Genomic DNA, 17,803 nt, shown 5'->3' on the forward strand with positions numbered 1-17,803 from the left:
AAAAAAGAAACGCAAAGTCTCTGCGTTTTCTCGAAAAAAAAAGGAACTTCGCCTTTCCATTAAGAAGAGTAGGAACTGGCCAGTTAATAGGGAAAGTTGGCCAGAAACCGATACATCAGTGACACACACACCAGCACCGAGATCGCGCACCAGGCGAGCCGCCAGCTTCGCCACACAAGCAACTAGAGCCAACACCCTACAACCAGATTCGAAGCCGCCACGCTGACTCCGGCATCCACGCCGATCCCAAGGCCACAACCAGACGAGTCGACGACTCAGTCACCCAAGCAACCAGAGACGGCGCCCTACAACAGCACAACAGTTTTTGGAGCTACTGCTCGGACTTACAAACTTAAAACACACGCTGACCCTGAGGCTGAGCACTAGGCGAGCCGCTAGCTCCGTCACTCAAGCAACTGGAGCTGACACCCCACAATCTGACCCGAATCTGCCGCTCCAGCATCCACGCCGACCCCAAGCCGATACCCTAAGAAGACATCGAGATCCGGAGCCACCGCTCTGACCTCCACATCGGGTGAGGCCGTGCGCCGCCCGATTCGCTGGCTCGACCACGGCGTCCACCATGGATGCTGCATGGCAACTTCATTCGATAGAGTCTTATCTGGCTAGGCCATGGCCTCCTAAGGTGACGCCCCCAAGGAGGAAGTGACGAGGACGCCGCCGTTCCCTCCTCCGGCAGAAACAGGGGACTTGAACTTTCACCTGGAGGATTCAATACCAGAGACTTTGGGAGATGAAATAGAGCACCCATGATGCCCCCTCCAAGGAGGGGAGCGACGCCCACAGGTGTCGCCATCGTCGGCGCCAGCTAACTGTTCTATTCATCTTGTGTTTTATGTCTTGGGATATTCACTCGAACAAGATAACATGTTTCTGGTGCAATTAAGATGTTACTTAGCTGCATTCTTGCATTTGAAACTCAATTAGCAAGGGGTGCACATGAAAGCCTAACTATTCTGGCATATGGCTATGGGCCTTTTAGGGCTAGCTGTTCCAAAAGTGCACTTTCTGATTACCCATCTCTCCCAAAATAAGGAACAAGTAGTGTTTTATCTTCAAGTTGCACGTTCTACCCCTTGAACTCCAAGCATTTCAAAACTAAGCATCTCTACTCATTAAGTTTAAATCTGCAGCCTGACTATTTTATGCTTGAATGCAATTTGACTAGCAAAACACATGTCTCGGTGAGGATAGTGGCTATATAAGCACAGTTGACTCCCGGCAATTCATGCTTCTGTTAGCCAACAAACTCTGGGGTTATTCTTCTGGCCCTGAGTCCATCAGGCTGATATGATGCTAACCCAGATCTCCTGTCTCCTATTTCCCCAGGAAATTTCAGGGATGCCTACCTCTTTGAAGGAAGAGCCACGGCAGGCAGCTGCCTCCCCAGATTCTAGCGTTGAACCATCATCCTCTGGGACGATGAAAGAAGACAGGAGCGAAATCCCATAAGCTTCATCTGCATCTTGCAAGGAGATGGGTATCTCAGGATGGTAGGCTCTGATTTGTGATCATAGAGATGTAAATAAGTTAGCATGCTTGAGGCGAGGCCTGATTTGGTTTACAGCGCTGAAGAGCACATTTTCCTGGCGGATGGTAACGTTTGTGATCATTTTTCAAGCCGCTTGCATTGCATCTATTAGTTGGGGTCCATATCTTCCTGCCATATGGGTAGATAGCAAATAATCGCGGAACAATACTGTTGTGTTGTCCATGTCTTCTGTTTAATCAGGTTGATTGGAGGTTCTGTTTTGCATTCCGGGGTTGGCAGGCACATTGTGGCTTACATTCCTAGAGCTTAGTTTCAAACCAGTTCATGGGTGTTGTGGAATGCATCAGGATATCTTGCTGCTAAGGTTCATAATGGACACAAAATCTGATTGTGAAGACCCTTTTTAGCTCTCTTCTTTTTTTTGAAATATAAGCACCTTCCATTGGATTTTATTAGGGGTATTACATACTCCCTCCGTCTGGAAATACTTGTCGGAGAAATGGATGTATCTAGATGTATTTTAATTCTAGATACATCTTTTTTTATCCATTTCTCCGACAAGTATTTTCGGACGGAGGGAGTACATGGGACACAATTGATGGAATTTATGCAAGCGCAAGATCATATCGGTAGGCACAAAATCTTAGCAGCAGAACATGCAGCATCACTGGGGGTTGGGAGAGCGACTCCAAGATCACCCGCTCCAGCTCTGTTAGAGAGGGAGTAGATGGAACGAGGATCTTCGACCCAGATACCAAACCGACTGAAGCTTATGAAATTCTGGGAGTTGCTCTTAAAAAATCGTTTACATGAGGATCTTAGTGCTTGTGCGTTCGAGAAGTTAGTTTTTTACTCTGTACGACGGCTTAACGGTTGCTGTCTGATGAGAAAGCACAGTTGGAGGATACTAGGAGGGACACTGCAGCAAACTCAATCTATGTCATTGTGGTCCATGAGACCAGCTTCGCAAAAACACTTTCTGCAAGGGTGAAGGGGAGACATCACGTCCTGGTTTTATCAATCAAGGTTAATGTCGATGCGGCATACTCATCGACTACTGATCAGGCGACTACTGGAATTATTATTGCCCGGGGTACAGGTGGGGAGTTCTTTCTTGCAGCTGCTCAGAGATATGACAATGTGCTGAATCTCTTGACAGCTGAAACACTTCCTCCGTGATAGTGTGTGCATTTGCCATAACCTGGCGGTTTTGGTGGATATGTGGAACAACACGCCGCAATGCAGGTCTAAGATTACGGGGCTTCTACAGGAAATCAAGGACCATAGACGGGGTTTTAACTCCTTTTAAGTCATCCTTTATTTGTAAAGAAGCAAATGTTGTGTGCAAAATTTCCCTGACCAGAGACTGGCGTGGTGCTGCTCCGGCGCAGCTCACTACATGTATGAGCTATAAAATGAGCTCTATTGATTGCCAAAAGAAAAGGAAAGAGTAAAGCTTCTTATACTGACTCGCCACATTGGCATTGGCATGGTACAACAATCCATAAAACCTTCAGCATGAAAACATGTCCTTTCCTTTGCTCGAAAAGAAACACGTCTTTCACGCATCATTAGCTTAACTAGGTAGATAGCAAAAAAAAAAAAAACACTTAGCTAATAGGTGGATTCTGCAAGGCATCCAAGCTTCTGCCTATTCGCTCTTCTATCCAGGCAAGTCTCCTCTCAAGTTTTAGCACACTGGTATGCAGAACCCTAACATCAACTTCTGCAAGCTTTGCAAATGAGCGTATCAACACGTAATAATCAGCATGTCCGATGCAAACAAGACTACCGGTTATTGTCTTCCTTCTATAGTGAAGGTAGCCATTTGACCTAAGCCACTTCCTTGGCGGCAGATAACAAAACCCATGATCCTCCATTTCCGACTTAATCCTTTGCACCCCTGATGATGATGCAGAAAAGCTCCTTGCACCAACAGAAGTTCCATCCCGGCATCGTTTATTCATCACTCCATTCGTGGTTCGCGTTTCCTCCATGCGAGCTTTTGGATTCCCATCCTACAATGCAATAGGTTTAGCCATCAAATCAACAGCAATCATCCCCAAAAGACGCGTGGATAATCCTCGAGGTGCTACACCCATATTAATTTCAGGTTCAAAACCAGTATGTGCTGCAAATGAAATAGGGGCTTTTCTTATGAATAGCAACTTTCTTATTCTTCATCTTTTAATTTAATATTTTGGGAGTTCCCACAAAAATCTTTCAGACTATTTGTGTTCGATTTCTAAAATCATTTACTCTCTTCGATCCAAATTAATTGTCGCAGCTTTAGTACAACTTTGTATACAATTAATATGGACCTGAGGGAGTAAGATATTTTTTCCATGCTGATTTTGTTTTAGAAATAACATCCATAGATACAACCCTGCTGTTAATGGTTTGCACTCAAGAGGAAGGCTGCATCCGTATAAATTAGAAGTTGAAAATCAATATGTGGTGAGAAAAATAGAGAACATTTTACGAATAGCAATTTTCTTGCAAGTAACAGCAGCTCCCTCCATGGTATGTCGCTTCCCTGCCAGAAAAGGCCAATTCCTGGCTGGCCATCTACACCACCAACCATAGCCACCAACTACTGCCAAGGCTACCTGTTTGACCGTCGCCTATTGCTTATGCACATCTAGGGGAGTGCCTAGGGACACCTTTTTTTAACCTTGTTTACACTAGATGCTGATACAGCTAATAACTTCAAAGCAACTAATCCAGCCCACAAAAGGGAAACATTAAATTAGAGCCAAGACAAAATAAGATTACGGTGAGGATTTGAGGAGTCGGATAAGATGAGAAGTACTCCATGATGGAGACAATCAGACAATCATAGAGAGAGACACTACAGCTTTGCTGCTTGATGCAAAAGACGAACAAGAGTTGACAACAATATCAAACTGGGTGCGTTACCTCTCGTCCTTTGTACATATCCTGAAAGATCTCTATTAAGTGATCCTCTTCAACTGAACATGAAATCCCAGGGAAAACAATATCTTTGCAATATTTGAGATAAGAGTGAAGGTCCTTTGAATAGTCTGTAGAATTAGGAAACTTAGTCAATTTTGTACCACTAGTAAATATTTGGTCCAGTCACAACTAGTGCCAGACAAGAATGCATTCAGTCAAAACATTATAACTTTGAACAAACATATCATTGTGATTTGTGAACAACTTATGAGAACAAATGGTTTATCCAATATGCTTTGAAGTTATTGCACTTCTATACTTTCCTTATAAGATAACAAAATATATTGGTCTAAAACTCTAAATACATATCTAGCTATTACAATGCTAAAGGGAAGTTACCGATCACCATCTGTACGAAAAAAAGATAGAAGTGCAGTTTTGTCTTAGTTGACAATTTGACACATAATGAGTTGCTCTACAGCCGTCTACTCCCTCCGTTCCTAAATATATGTCTTTCTAGAGATTTCAACAAGTGACTACATACAGAGCAAAATGAGTGAATTTACACTCTAAAATATGTCTATATACATCCGTATGTGGTAATCCATTTGAAATCTCTAAAAAGACTTATATTTAGGAACGGAGGGAGTATATCAGAACTCTCTGTTTGTGTAAGGAAACATTAGAATAGCTTACAATCCAGAGGTAATGCAGAAAACCAGTATTTCTCACTGGAAGATACTCGTGCATTGTCTGTTAATTTTTGTAATGCTGTGCAGATGCCCCGAAAATGTTCAAGCCTAGTGTTATTAGACACTAACAAGCATTAAGGAGCTCTCTATTTAAGTGTGGAAGTTCAGATCCAGGAAATGTCAAAAGTTATTTATTGCGAAAAACAAAAGCCACAAACTCCATGCATACATCAACGTATTATTTCTCCCCATACAAAATATACATGTTACTCTAGCCTTGCCAATTTTTAATACAAAGTGAATTTCCTAAAAGGTTGAAATACAGCTATGGCGATGATCCGTACATATCCTACCTCAGTAACTGAAAATTACCATGGTGAGATAGACTAGCGGCTCTACACATACGAGGGTATAACCTGTTAACACAAAATATGACAAGGCTACCATAATACTTCCTCTGTTTCACAATAAATGTCATGGTTTTAGTTCAAATTTAAACTAAAACCACGACACTTATTTTAACTTAACAGAGGGAGTAGATAGTACCATAGTAGTCCCTCTTATGACATAGCTACTGCACTAGAAGCTAGAATAACATGTATTTAGTAACATAGAGGTAAGTATCAAATAAACCACTAACGGGCAGTATAAGGATGAGACTTGACATGCGTACATTGCAAGAAAAAAATAATGTGGATTGAAGCAAATGGTCATTGAAAGTTACCATGCGCAACATCAATTTTATCATAGGCACTTGCAAGAGTGCATAGCAATTCCTTTGTGCCAAATTCCTCACTAGTGCCGCCTTCAGGCCTCTTAGATGGTGGTAAATTTGCATCAGGATCAGACCCATCTGCATTTCTTCCTGTCTCACAAATCTCCTGAAGGGCAAAAAGAAAGTTCAGTACATTATATTTAATACATGACTTAAGAGAGTGATCCTATATGGAATACTCACCTCCCATATCCCTTGACCATTGATGTTATACTGAACTCTTAGAGCCACTATTAGTATAGCCATTACACAGACCCGTGTGGGGACCCTTAATGGATTACTAGACAACCATAGTTCTGCAGGCAATGCCCACTCATAGATGCGGCAAGCATGAGGGAGGATTCTTTCTATCGGCAGAGACAACTCATTCAAGTAGCGTTGAGCAATAGCATAGAAATTAACTGAAGGAAGCTGCAATCCTATGCGTTGTGCTATGGACCCAGCTGCAGCTTCCAGTTGCCATGTTCCAATCACTCGGACTGGTCTGAATAGTTGTCTTGCACTCAAAGGGCAGTGTTTTACAGATCTCCCAAGATGCCTGTCCACTTCGGTAAATGCTGCCATATAAGGAAGCTTACCCTCCATTGCCCACCTACAGATGTCAGTCGGTAGGATGGCTTCCCGGGCAATATGACATGCCAGGAAACATACAGACAATGTTGAGTACACTGGCAGCATCGTTCTCAATGAGCGCAGAAAGATGAACTCAACCCTTCGCCTGTCTTCGCGTGGCAAGGCTTCATCCACCCATTCACATTTCACCTCTTGAGGTTTCTGTTCGCCTGCACACAAAAGATACACATATATATCTAACTTTGCTCTGGTCTTTCAATGGTATTAACTGAACAAGAGAGTAAATTGACACCTCCACTGGCAGAGCGCTTCAGTCTCTGCGCAGCCTCGTCCTCCGCGAGCACCTTCCGCGCCCAAATTTCGTCGAACACCTTGGAGGTAGCCACCCACCGCACCCAGATAGTTCCAGCCAGGCCGCAGACAAGCGCGCCCACCCGGTACCTCTTGACCAGCACTTCCAGCTGCTGTTGCAGGATCACCTGCAGCCCCTGCACGTAGCGCCACCGGACCCGAGCACCCAGCTCCTCTGGCTCGCCCCAAGCCTCGGCGCCAGTCACAAAGTCGCGCGGCTCCTCGAAGTCAGTCTCAGTCGCAGCAGGGGGCTGCCGAGTGGGGTAAGGGGTTGGGTAGGGTGCGGGGGTGCGGAATTTGGGGGTTTTGTTGGCTTGGCTAACTCGGTGGAAGGACATGTTGCCGGTGACTTGGAAATCGTCGGGGTCCGCGGCAGTCGCCTGGGTGGATGTGTGGACAGCGGAGCACTGGCGGCACGAGAAGAAGCCGTCCTCGGCGTCGTCGGGGTTGTACTCCTCCGCAGCGCCGCAGTTGTCGCAGACCAGGCGGATGCTTCCTCCTCCCCCACCTCCGCCGTAGTGATCCGGGGAGGCGCCGCCGCCGTCATCCATGGGAGAAGTGTGGGTTTGCGCCTTCCGGAGTTCAAAAAAGTTGCTGTCGGTGTTAGCTATAAGATGCTTGCCTGCGGCCTGTGCCCGGTACCTTCGTGCCGCGGGCGCGCAGAGGTAGAGGCCGGCAATGGTGCGCCGCCGCCACCGTCAGCTGGGTCGGGCCCCCGCCCGACGCGACTGGCTACTAGCCAACTAGGGCACGCGTGAGTTAGGGGTCTGGATGGGGAGCTGCGGAGTGGGAGGAGGGCGGAGAGGGGGCGGGGGTCCGGAGGGCAAGGAAGGCCGCCGCGCCGGCGAGGGCGAGTGCCGTGACTAGGGTCGCGTAGGGGAGAAGGGGACTGGGGCGCGCCGCTGAGACTGCGGCAAGACGGACTCGGGACGGGGAGAGCCTAGTTCAGGCCTACCATAGCAGGCCTTGGGCCGTAGTCTATCACTCTGCACACGTGAGAATTCGGATTTTCTTTTTTTTTTAGTTGGAAACTTGTTGCATCTTTTTTAAGGGAAATTGTTGCAGCTTTATTAAGGCCCTGTTTGGAATCTCTCCACTCCGCTCAACTCCGCGAAGCTACAGAGTTCGGTTTGAGCTGCTCCATAAAAAGCTGCAACAGCCTACTCCGCTCCGGGAGCTGAGTCGCGGGAGCGGAGAGAAACCGAACATGCACTACATTGTCACCTACAATCCGATGCCACCTCCTCGCTAACAAAAGCAGGTGAAACCCCAAATCAATATTTACAGAGCTTATTTCTGCAACCTTTTCTATCTAGTATATGGTCAAAAATTTGTTCGCTGATCGACACACCCAAATGACTCTAAACCCCACAAAAGTTTGAAGTAGCCCTTTCACCTCTTCAATAAGAGGACCATGTGACAAGAGGTCTCTCACCACATTGTTAGTCTTGCGAGCGACATTCTATAAGTCGGATTCCAGTAGCAATTTATGTACAATCCCTAGGTTGTTGTTAGCCATGGCCGCCACAAACCCGACATGGTTCATGTGGTCGAGCCTCATGGGAAAAAAATAACAGATCATGACGGAAGGAAAGTCCGAGTATTTGGCTGTGCATTTTGGGTGTTCGAGCAATGCGTGAGGGCTTTCGAACACTGTAGGCCTGTCATCGCCATTGATGGCACGTTCTTGACAGGACAATACAAGGGCACCTTGTTGGTTGCAATAGAAAGTGATGCCAATAACCGGGTGTTGCCATTGGCATTTGTTTTGGTTGAGACGGAGAACAATGACAACTGGGAGTGGTTTTTGTGTCTTTTGAGGACGAAGGTGTTACCCGCTCAGAGGAAATTTTGTGTCATATCGGATCAGCATTCAGGAATTCTTAATGCGATGGAGATTGACATTCCTGGGCATGCTCCATTGCACCATCGATGGTGCATGAGGCACTTTTGTTCGAACTTCTATAGGGCATGTGGCCTTAAGGAGTTGGCCGATGATCTTCAAGATTGTTGTCTCGCTTTCTCCAATAAGCGGTTCGCCACTTTGTTCAACAAATTGCTGGCACACAAAAAACTTGATCCCGGGAGTCAAGACTTTCTCAATAGGCACATTGAACACCGGAACAAGTGGGCACGTGATTTTGATGAAGATGGTCGGAGATACGGTCAAATGACAAGCAATATGGCCGAATGCTTCAATAAGGTGCTCAAAGGTGCATGTGGATTACCCATGATGGCATAGTACAATACACATTTGACAATATGAATGTGTACTTGCTAAAGTACTCGATGGAAACGGATGCATAGATAGCGGGTGAGAACAAGTGCAAGTACAAGCACAAGTTTCCACCCAAGGTTGATGAATGGTTGGAATTTCAATCACGGAAAGCGGACTCAGAAGAAGCTATACTATATGACAACGAAGAGTGGAAGTACGAAGTGAAAGAGCCAGGAGGAACCACAAACGATGGTCGCCAACATGGAGGTCGGGCTTTCAAGGTCTCCTTAACACGGTGTGATTGCTCTTGCGGGAGGCCATTGTTGCTTCATCTCCCATGCTTGCACTTGTATACTGCCGATCGTGTTAGGAATGTGGACGTCAATCACCCCCTCACCATGAGGGAGTCGGAGTTCTCAATCATGACGGTTAATAAATTGGGCTCCCCGCTTTCACCCGTACTTTGACCAATCACAATGGCCGGAGTACCATGGAGTTCAACTATGGCCGGATCCGGAGTTGAAGGTTGTTAAACGGGGTAGACGTAAGACAAAGCGTCTTAGAGGCGACATGGACGGATGGGGTCATGGTGGCCGCCGCGAAGCAGGCAACGACCAATTCCAAGATCCTCGTGAGAGCTCCCATTGTGGGGAATGCAAAGGTCATGGCCACAACAAAAGAAAATGTACGAAACCACGAAAAAGGTCCAAGAAAAATGATGCAAGCACAAGCCAACAAGGAGGATCTCGGGCGAAGGACACGATGTTTTGCATTCCGTAGGACAACATCCATTACAACAGGTCGGTGGCTCGGCTTCGCCTAGACGCATGCGACGAAGAAAACCGGCGGATCTCGGGTAGGGGGTCCCGAACTGTGCGTCTAGGCGGATGGTAACAGGAGGCAAGGGACACGATGTTTTACCCAGGTTCGGGCCCTCTTGATGGAGGAAAAACTTTACGTCCTGCTTGATTAATATTGATGATATGGGTAGTACAAGAGTGGATCTACCACGAGATCAAGGAGGCTAAACCCTAGAAGCTAGCCTATGGTATGATTGTTGTAATGGATGTTGTCCTACGGACTAAAGCCCTCCGGTTTATATAGACACCGGAGAGGGCTAGGGTTACACAGAGTCGGTTACAATGGTAGGAGATCTACATACCCGTATTGCCAAGCTTGCCTTCCACGCCAAGGAAAGTCCCATCCGGACACGGGGCGAAGTCTTCAATCTTGTATCTTCATAGTCTTGGAGTCCGGCGGACGATGATAGTCCGGCTGTCTGGACACCCCCTAGTCCAGGACTCCCTCAGTAGCCCCTGAACCTGGCTTCAATGACGATGAGTCCGGCGCGCATAATGTTCGGCATTCCAAGGTGGGTTCCTCCTCCGAATAATCCATAGAAGATCGTGAACACCAGGATAGTGTCCGGCTCTGCAAAATAAATTCCACATTCCACCGTAGAGAGAATAAAATGTACACAAGTTCAATCTGCTGACGTATTTTGCGGTGTGGCGTCACGCCACTACCAAGCCTGTACTTGAATTGTTTTTTATTATACCACCTCAGCGCGTTTAGCGAAGCGGTTTCCTTTGCACGTCTTGTCGAAGTAGAGATCGTGTTCCCCTTATTCCGGGATTCTCATCAATACGGACGTGGGTAACCCAACCGCTCCATTGATGGTGGCGCTTGGGGGATAAGCGAGTTTTACTAGGCCGGTGGGGACGCATAGTCTTCGTCCGCCTATATATAAGGGATAAGGATCCACCTTTTCACCTACGCCTTCTTCCTACTTTGCTTATCCATCTCCGCGCACTCGAGCTCCAGCGCCCAAGTTCGCACATCTCGTCTCGACCTTCTCCGACCATGTCCGGAGCGGGAGGCAAGTGGTTGGCCTCCACCGTTAAGGAGGAGCACATCACAAAGCTGCGCAGCGCCGGATACCTTTCCGGCGACATCGCGCACCGGCTGCCCGACGAGGGGCAGCTCATCCCCACCCCCAGGCCCCATGAGCGGGTCGTTTTCCTTCCCCACTTCCTCCGTGGACTGGGCTTTCCACTTCACCCCTTTGTCCGGGGGCTCATGTTCTACTACGGCCTGGATTTCCACGATCTGGCGCCGAACTTCATCCTCAACATCTCGGCGTTTATCGTCGTGTGCGAGGCCTTCCTCTGCATCCAACCCCACTTCGGTTTGTGGCTCAAGACCTTCAATGTCAAGCCGAAGGTAGTGAAGGGCACTCAAGCGGAGTGCGGAGGCGCCATGTTGGGCAAGATGCCCAACGTCCTTTGGTTCGAAGGGGCCTTCGTGGAATCCGTCAAGGTGTGGCAATCGGGGTGGTTCTACATCACCGAGCCGCGCGACCCTACGTGGGCGGCGGCCCCCGAGTTCAGATCTGGTATCCCTACGCAGCTCACCTCCTAGAAAGAGAAGGGCTTGCTATGGGGTAGTTCGAAGGAGCTGACGGGACTCCAAGCCTGTATCCAGAAGCTGGTGAACAAGAAGCTCAGGCTTGTTAACGTGGTCCAAGTCATGCTCGTCCGCCGGATTCTCCCATGCCAAGAACGGGCATTTAATCTGTGGGAGTTCGATCCGGAACAGCACCAGGCGTTGAGCGGGCTCTTCGACACAATGTACGAAGGCGCCTGGAGGGTGCTGTTTAAGGGCGCCGAAGCCCCCGGATCCGCGACGGAAGATCGCGGATTTCACTCGCAGCGTCCAGCTGACGAGGTAAGTGATTCTACCCCTTTACGGGACACTTGTTGTTAATAGTTGGATTCTAAGCGGGTTTCAATCTCCCTTTTCCTTTGACAGGACTGGATGAAGAAGGCGGAGCAGCTCGTCTGCCCGGGCCCCATGCCAGAAAACCCAGTAGACGCCCGTCTAGCGGGGCTGCTGGTTCCGGCACCGCATGTGGTGCCGGAGAAGAAGGCCAAGAAGGTGGCCACGGGTACTCGAAAAGTTCCTGTTTACAGGTCTCCGACGACTCCGAGGCGGACTCCTCCCCCGAAGATGAGGAGGAGGAAGAAGACTCTCTCCCAGAGGAGGGAGAGAGGAAGAGGAAGGCTTCCCCAACAGGGGAGGCCAAAGGGTCCAAGAGGGGAAGAACTATTCCCCCGGACAGCTCCGCCAACACCAATGTTGGCGGCGAAGAGTGGCCTTCAAGGGCCAGGCCTCCGGCAAGATCGTAAGTATCCGGATTCCTGAGTAACTTATAATTTCTCTTTGGTGTCACATAGTGTCCTTCTAATACCGCATACTTGAGGAAAATATGCCCTAGAGGCAATAATAAAGTTATTATTTATTTCCTTATTTCATGATAAATGTTTATTATTCATGCTAGAATTGTATTAACCGGAAACATAATACATGTGTGAATACATAGACAAACATAGTGTCACTAGTATGCCTCTAATTGACTAGCTCGTGAATCAAAGATGGTTAAGTTTCCTAGCCATGGACATGAGTTGTCATTTGATTAACGGGGTCACATCATTAGGAGAATGATGTGATTGACTTGACCCATTCCATTAGCCTAGCACTTGATCGTTTAGTATGTTGCTATTGCTTTCTTCATGAATTATACATGTTACTATAACTATGAGATTATGCAACTCCCGTTTACCGGAGGAACATTTTGGGTGCTACCAAATGTCACAACGTAACTGGGTGATTATAAAGGAGTACTACAGGTGTCTCCAAAGGTACATGTTGGGTTGGCGTATTTCGAGATTAGATTTTGTCACTCCGATTGTCGGAGAGGTATCTCTGGGCCCTCTCAGTAATGCACATCACTATAAGCCTTGCAAGCAATGTGACCAATGAGTTGGTTACAGGATGATGCATTACGTAACAAGTAAAGAGACTTGCCGGTAACGAGATTGAACTAGGTATCGGATACCGACGATCAAATCTCGGGCAAGTAACATACCGATGACAAAGGGAACAACGTATGTTGTTATGCGGTTTGACCGATAAAGATCTTCGTAGAATATGTGGGAGCCAATATGGGCATCCAGGTCCCGCTATTGGTTATTGACCGAGAATAGTTCTAGGTCATGTCTACATAGTTCTCGAACCCGTAGGGTCCGCACGCTTAACGTTACGATGACAGTTATATTATGAGTTTATGAGTTTTGATGTACCGAAGGAGTTCGGAGTCCCGGATGAGATTGGGGACATGACGAGGAGTCTCGAAATGGTCGAGACGTAAAGATCGATATATTGGACGACTATATTTGGAGTTCGGAAAGGTTCCGAATCATTCGGGTATTTTTCGGAGTACCGGAGAGTTACGGGAATTCGCCGGGGAGTATATGGGCCTTATTGGGCCACACGGGAATAGAGGAGAGAGGCCGAAAGGAAGGAGGGGCACAGCCCCCCTCTGGTCCGAATTGGACAAGGGGTGCAGCCCCCTTTTCCTTCCTCCTCTCCCCCTCTTTCCTTCTCTCCTACTCCAACAAGGAAGGGGGGAGTCCTACTCCCGGTGGGAGGAGGACTCCTCCTGGCGCGCCCCTCCTGGCCGGCCGAACCCCTCCCCCTGGCTCCTTTATATACTGGGGCAGGGGGGCACCTCTAGGCACAACAACACAAGTTGATCTACGGATCGTTCCTTAGCCGTGTGCGGTGCCCCCGTCCACCATATTCCACCTCGGTCATATCGTCGCGGAGTTTAGGCGAAGCCCTGCGCCGGTAGAACATCATTATCGTCACCACGCCGTCGTGCTGACGGAACTCATCTCCGGAGCTCTGCTGGATTGGAGGCCGGAGATCTTCATCGAGCTGAACGTGTGCTGAACTCGGAGGCTCCGTACGTTCAGTGCTTGGATCGGTCGGATCGTGAAGACGTACGACTACATCAACCGCGTTGTCATAACGCTTCCGCTTACGGTCTACGAGGGTACGTGGACGAACACTCTACCCTCTCGTTGCTATGCCATCACCATGATCTTGCGTGTGCGTAAGAATTTTTTTGAAATTACTACGTTCCCCAACAGTGGCATCCGAGCCTGGTTTTATGCGTAGATGTCATATGCACGAGTAGAACACAAGTGAGTTGTGGGCGATACAAGTCATACTACTTACCAGCATGTCATACTTTGGTTCGGCGGTATTGTGAGATGAAGCGGCCCGGACCGACATTACACATACACTTACGCGAGACTGGTTTCACCATTACGAGCACTCGTGCTTAAAGGTGGCTGGCGGGTGTCTGTCTCTCTCACTTTAGCTGAATCGAGTGTGGCTACGCCCGGTCCTTGCGAAGGTTAAAACAGCACTAACTTGACGAACTATCGTTGTGGTTTTGATGCGTAGGTAAGAACGGTTCTTGCTAAGCCCGTAGCAGCCACGTAAAACTTGCAACAACAAAGTAGAGGACGTCTAACTTGTTTTTGCAGGGCATATTGTGATGTGATATGGTCAAGATGTGATGCTATATTTTATTGTATGAGATGATCATGTTTTGTAACCAAAGTTATCGGCAACTGGCAGGAGCCATATGGTTGTCGCTTTATTGTATGAAATGCAAACGCCCTGTAATTGCTTTACTTTATCACTAAGCGGTAGCGATAGTCGTAGAATCAATAGATGGCGTAAAGGACAACGATGCTACGATGGAGATCAAGGTGTCGCGCCGGTGACAATGGTGATCACGACGGTGCTTCGGAGATGTAGATCACAAGCACAAGATGATGATGGCCATATCATATCACTTATATTGATTGCATGTGATGTTTATCCTTTATGCATCTTATCTTGCTTTGATTGATGGTAGCATTTTAAGATGATCTCTCACTAAAAAATTATCAAGAAGTGTTCTCCCTGAGTATGCACCGTTGCCAAAGTTCGTCGTGCCCAGACACCACGTGATGATCGGGTGTGATTAGCTCTACGTCCATCTACAATGGGTGCAAGCCAGTTTTGCACACGCAGAATACTCAGGTTAAACTTGACGAGCCTAGCATATGCAGATATGGCCTCGGAACACGGAGACCGAAAGGTCGAGCGTGAATCATATAGTAGATATGATCAACATATTGATGTTCACCGTTGAAACTACTCCATCTCATGTGACGATCGGACATGGTGTAGTTGATATGGATCACGTAATCACTTAGAGGATTAGAGGGATGTCTATCTAAGTGGGAGTTCTTAAGTAATATGATTAATTGAACTTAAATTTATCATGAACTTAGTCCTGGTAGTATTTTGCAAATTATGTTGTAGATCAATAGCTTGCGTTGTTGCTTTCATATGTTTATTTTGATATGTTCCTAGAGAAAATTGTGTTGAAAAATGTTAGTAGCAATGATGCGGATTGGATCCGTGATCTGAGGTTTATCCTCATTGCTGCACAGAAGAATTATGTCCTTAATGCACCGCTAGGTAATAGACCTATTGCAGGAGCAGATGCAGACGTTATGAACGTTTGCCTATATGATGACTACTTGATAGTTTAGTGCACCATGCTTAACGGCTTAGAATCGGGACTTCAAAGACGTTTTGAACGTCATGGACCATATGAGATGTTCCAGGAGTTGAAGTTAATATTTTAAGAAAATACCCGAGTTGAGAGATATGAAGTCTCCAACAAGTTCTATAGCTAAAACATGGAGGAGAATCGCTCAACTAGTGAGCATGTGCTCAGATTGTCTGGGTACTTCAATCGCTTGAATCAAGTGGGAGTTAATCTTCCAGATCAGATAGTGATTGACAGAGTTCTCTAGTCACCATCACCAAGTTAGTAGAACTTTGTGATGAACTATAGTATGCAAGGGATAATGAAAACGATTCCCGAGCTCTTCGTGATGTTGAAATCGACGAAGGTAGAAATCAAGAAAGAGCATCAAGTGTTGATGGTTGACAAGATCACTAGTTTCAAGAAAAGGACAAAGGGAAAGAAAGGGAAACTTCAAGTAGAATGGCAAACAAGTTGTCACTCTCACGAAGAAACTCAAAGCTGAACCAAAGCCTGAAACTGAGTGCTTACACTGCAAAGGAAATGGTCACTGGAAGCGGAAAACCCCTGAATATTTGGTGGATAAGAAGGATGGCAAAGTGAACAAGGGTATATTTGATATACAGGTTATTGATGTGTGCCTTACTAGTGTTTATAGTAACCCCTAAGTATTTGATACTTGTTCGGTTGCTAAGATTAGTAACTCGAAACAGGAGTTACAGAATAAACAGAGACTAGTTGAAGGGGAAGTGACGATGAGTGTTGGAAGTAGTTCCAAGATTGATATGATCATCATCACACACTCCCTATACTTTCGGGATTAGTGTTAAACCTAAATAAAAGTTATTTGGCGTTTGCGTTGAGCATGACTATGATTTGATCATGTTTATTGCGATACGGTTATTCATTTGAAGTTAAAGAATAATTGTTATTCTGTTTACATGAATAAGACCTTCAATGGTTATACACCCAATGAAAATAGTTTGTTGGATCTCGATCGTAGTGATACACATATTCATAATATTGATGCCAAAAGATGCAAAGTTAATGATAGTGCAACTTATTTGTGGCACTGCCGTTTGGGTCATATCGGTGTAAAGCGCATGAAGAAACTCCATAAAGATGGATTTTCGGAATCACTTGGTTATGAATCATCTGATGCTTGCGAATCGTGCCTTTTGGGCAAGATGACTAAAACTCTGTTCTCCGGAACAATGGAACAAGCTACTGACTTATTGGAAATAATACATACCGATGTATGCGATCCAATGAGTGTTGATGCTCGTGACAAGTATCGTTATTTTCTGACCTTCACAAGATGATTTGAGTAAATATGGGTATATCTACTTGATGAAACATAAGTCTGAAATAATTGAAAGGTTCAAAGAATTTCAAAGTGAAGTGGAAAAATCATCGTAACAAGAAAATAAAGTTTCTGCGATCTGATCACGGAGACGAATATTTGAGTTACGAGTTTGGTCTTCAATTAAAACAATGTGGAATAGTTTCACAGCTCACGCCACCTGGAACACCACAACGTTATGGTGTGTCTGAACGTCGTAACCGCACTTTATTGGATATGGTGCGATCTATGATGTCTCTTATTGATTTACCATTATTGTTTTGGGGTTATGCATTAGAGACAGCTGCATTCACGTTAAAAGGGCACCATCTAAATCCGTTGAGACGACACTATATGAACTGTGGTTTAGCAAGAAACCCAAGTTGTCATTTCTTAAAGTTTGGGGCTACGATGCTTATGTGAAAAAATATCATCCTGATAAACTCAAACCCAAATCGGAGAAGTGCGTCTTCATAGAATACCCAAAGGAAACTGTTGGGTACACCTTCTATCACAGATCTGAAGGCAAAACATTTGTTGCCAAGAATGGATCCTTTCTAGAGAAGGAGTTTCTCTCTAAAGAAGTGAGTGGGAGGAAAGTAGAGCTTGATAAGGTAATTTGTACCTTCTCCCGAATTGGAAAGTAGTTCATCACAGAAATCAGTTCCAGTGATTCCTACACCAATTAGTGAGGAAGCTAATGATGATGATCATGAAACTTCAGATCAAGTTACTACAGAACCTCGTAGGTCTTCCAGAATACGGTCCGCACCAGAGTGGTACGATAATCCTGTTCTGAAAGTCATGTTACTAGACCATGATAAACCTACGAACTATGAGGAAGCGATGATGAGCCCAGATTCCGCAAAATGGCTGGAGGCCATGAAATCTGAGATAGGATATGTATGAGAACAAAGTGTGGACTTTGGTGGACTTGCCCGATGATCGGCAAACCATAGAAAAATA

At 46.3% G+C, this 17,803-nt stretch overlaps 2 protein-coding genes across 2 annotated transcripts in view; one reads left to right on the forward strand and one right to left on the reverse strand.

Annotated features, from left to right (window-relative positions):
* Positions 1-1,912, forward strand: part of LOC119340092 — a 5,085-nt gene extending 3,173 nt beyond the window's left edge. The window contains exon 4 of the mRNA XM_037612005.1: positions 1,351-1,912. Coding sequence (XP_037467902.1) covers positions 1,351-1,473 — 123 coding nt within the window. The 3' untranslated portion in view covers positions 1,474-1,912. The remainder of the gene's footprint in view (positions 1-1,350) is intronic.
* Positions 1,913-2,953: 1,041 nt separating this feature from the next.
* Positions 2,954-7,728, reverse strand: LOC119340085 (TATA box-binding protein-associated factor RNA polymerase I subunit B-like). Its single transcript, XM_037611997.1, has 5 exons — positions 6,762-7,728; positions 6,080-6,678; positions 5,846-6,002; positions 4,433-4,557; positions 2,954-3,531 (listed from the first exon to the last, which is right to left on the reverse strand). Exons 1-5 carry the CDS (start codon positions 7,369-7,371, stop codon positions 3,124-3,126), a joined length of 1,899 nt encoding a protein of 632 aa, XP_037467894.1. The 5' UTR covers positions 7,372-7,728; the 3' UTR covers positions 2,954-3,123.
* Between the last annotated feature and the right edge of the window lie 10,075 nt (positions 7,729-17,803).

Source organism: Triticum dicoccoides, chromosome 1B (genome assembly GCF_002162155.2).
Source record: "Triticum dicoccoides isolate Atlit2015 ecotype Zavitan chromosome 1B, WEW_v2.0, whole genome shotgun sequence".
Taxonomy (NCBI): domain Eukaryota; kingdom Viridiplantae; phylum Streptophyta; class Magnoliopsida; order Poales; family Poaceae; genus Triticum; species Triticum dicoccoides.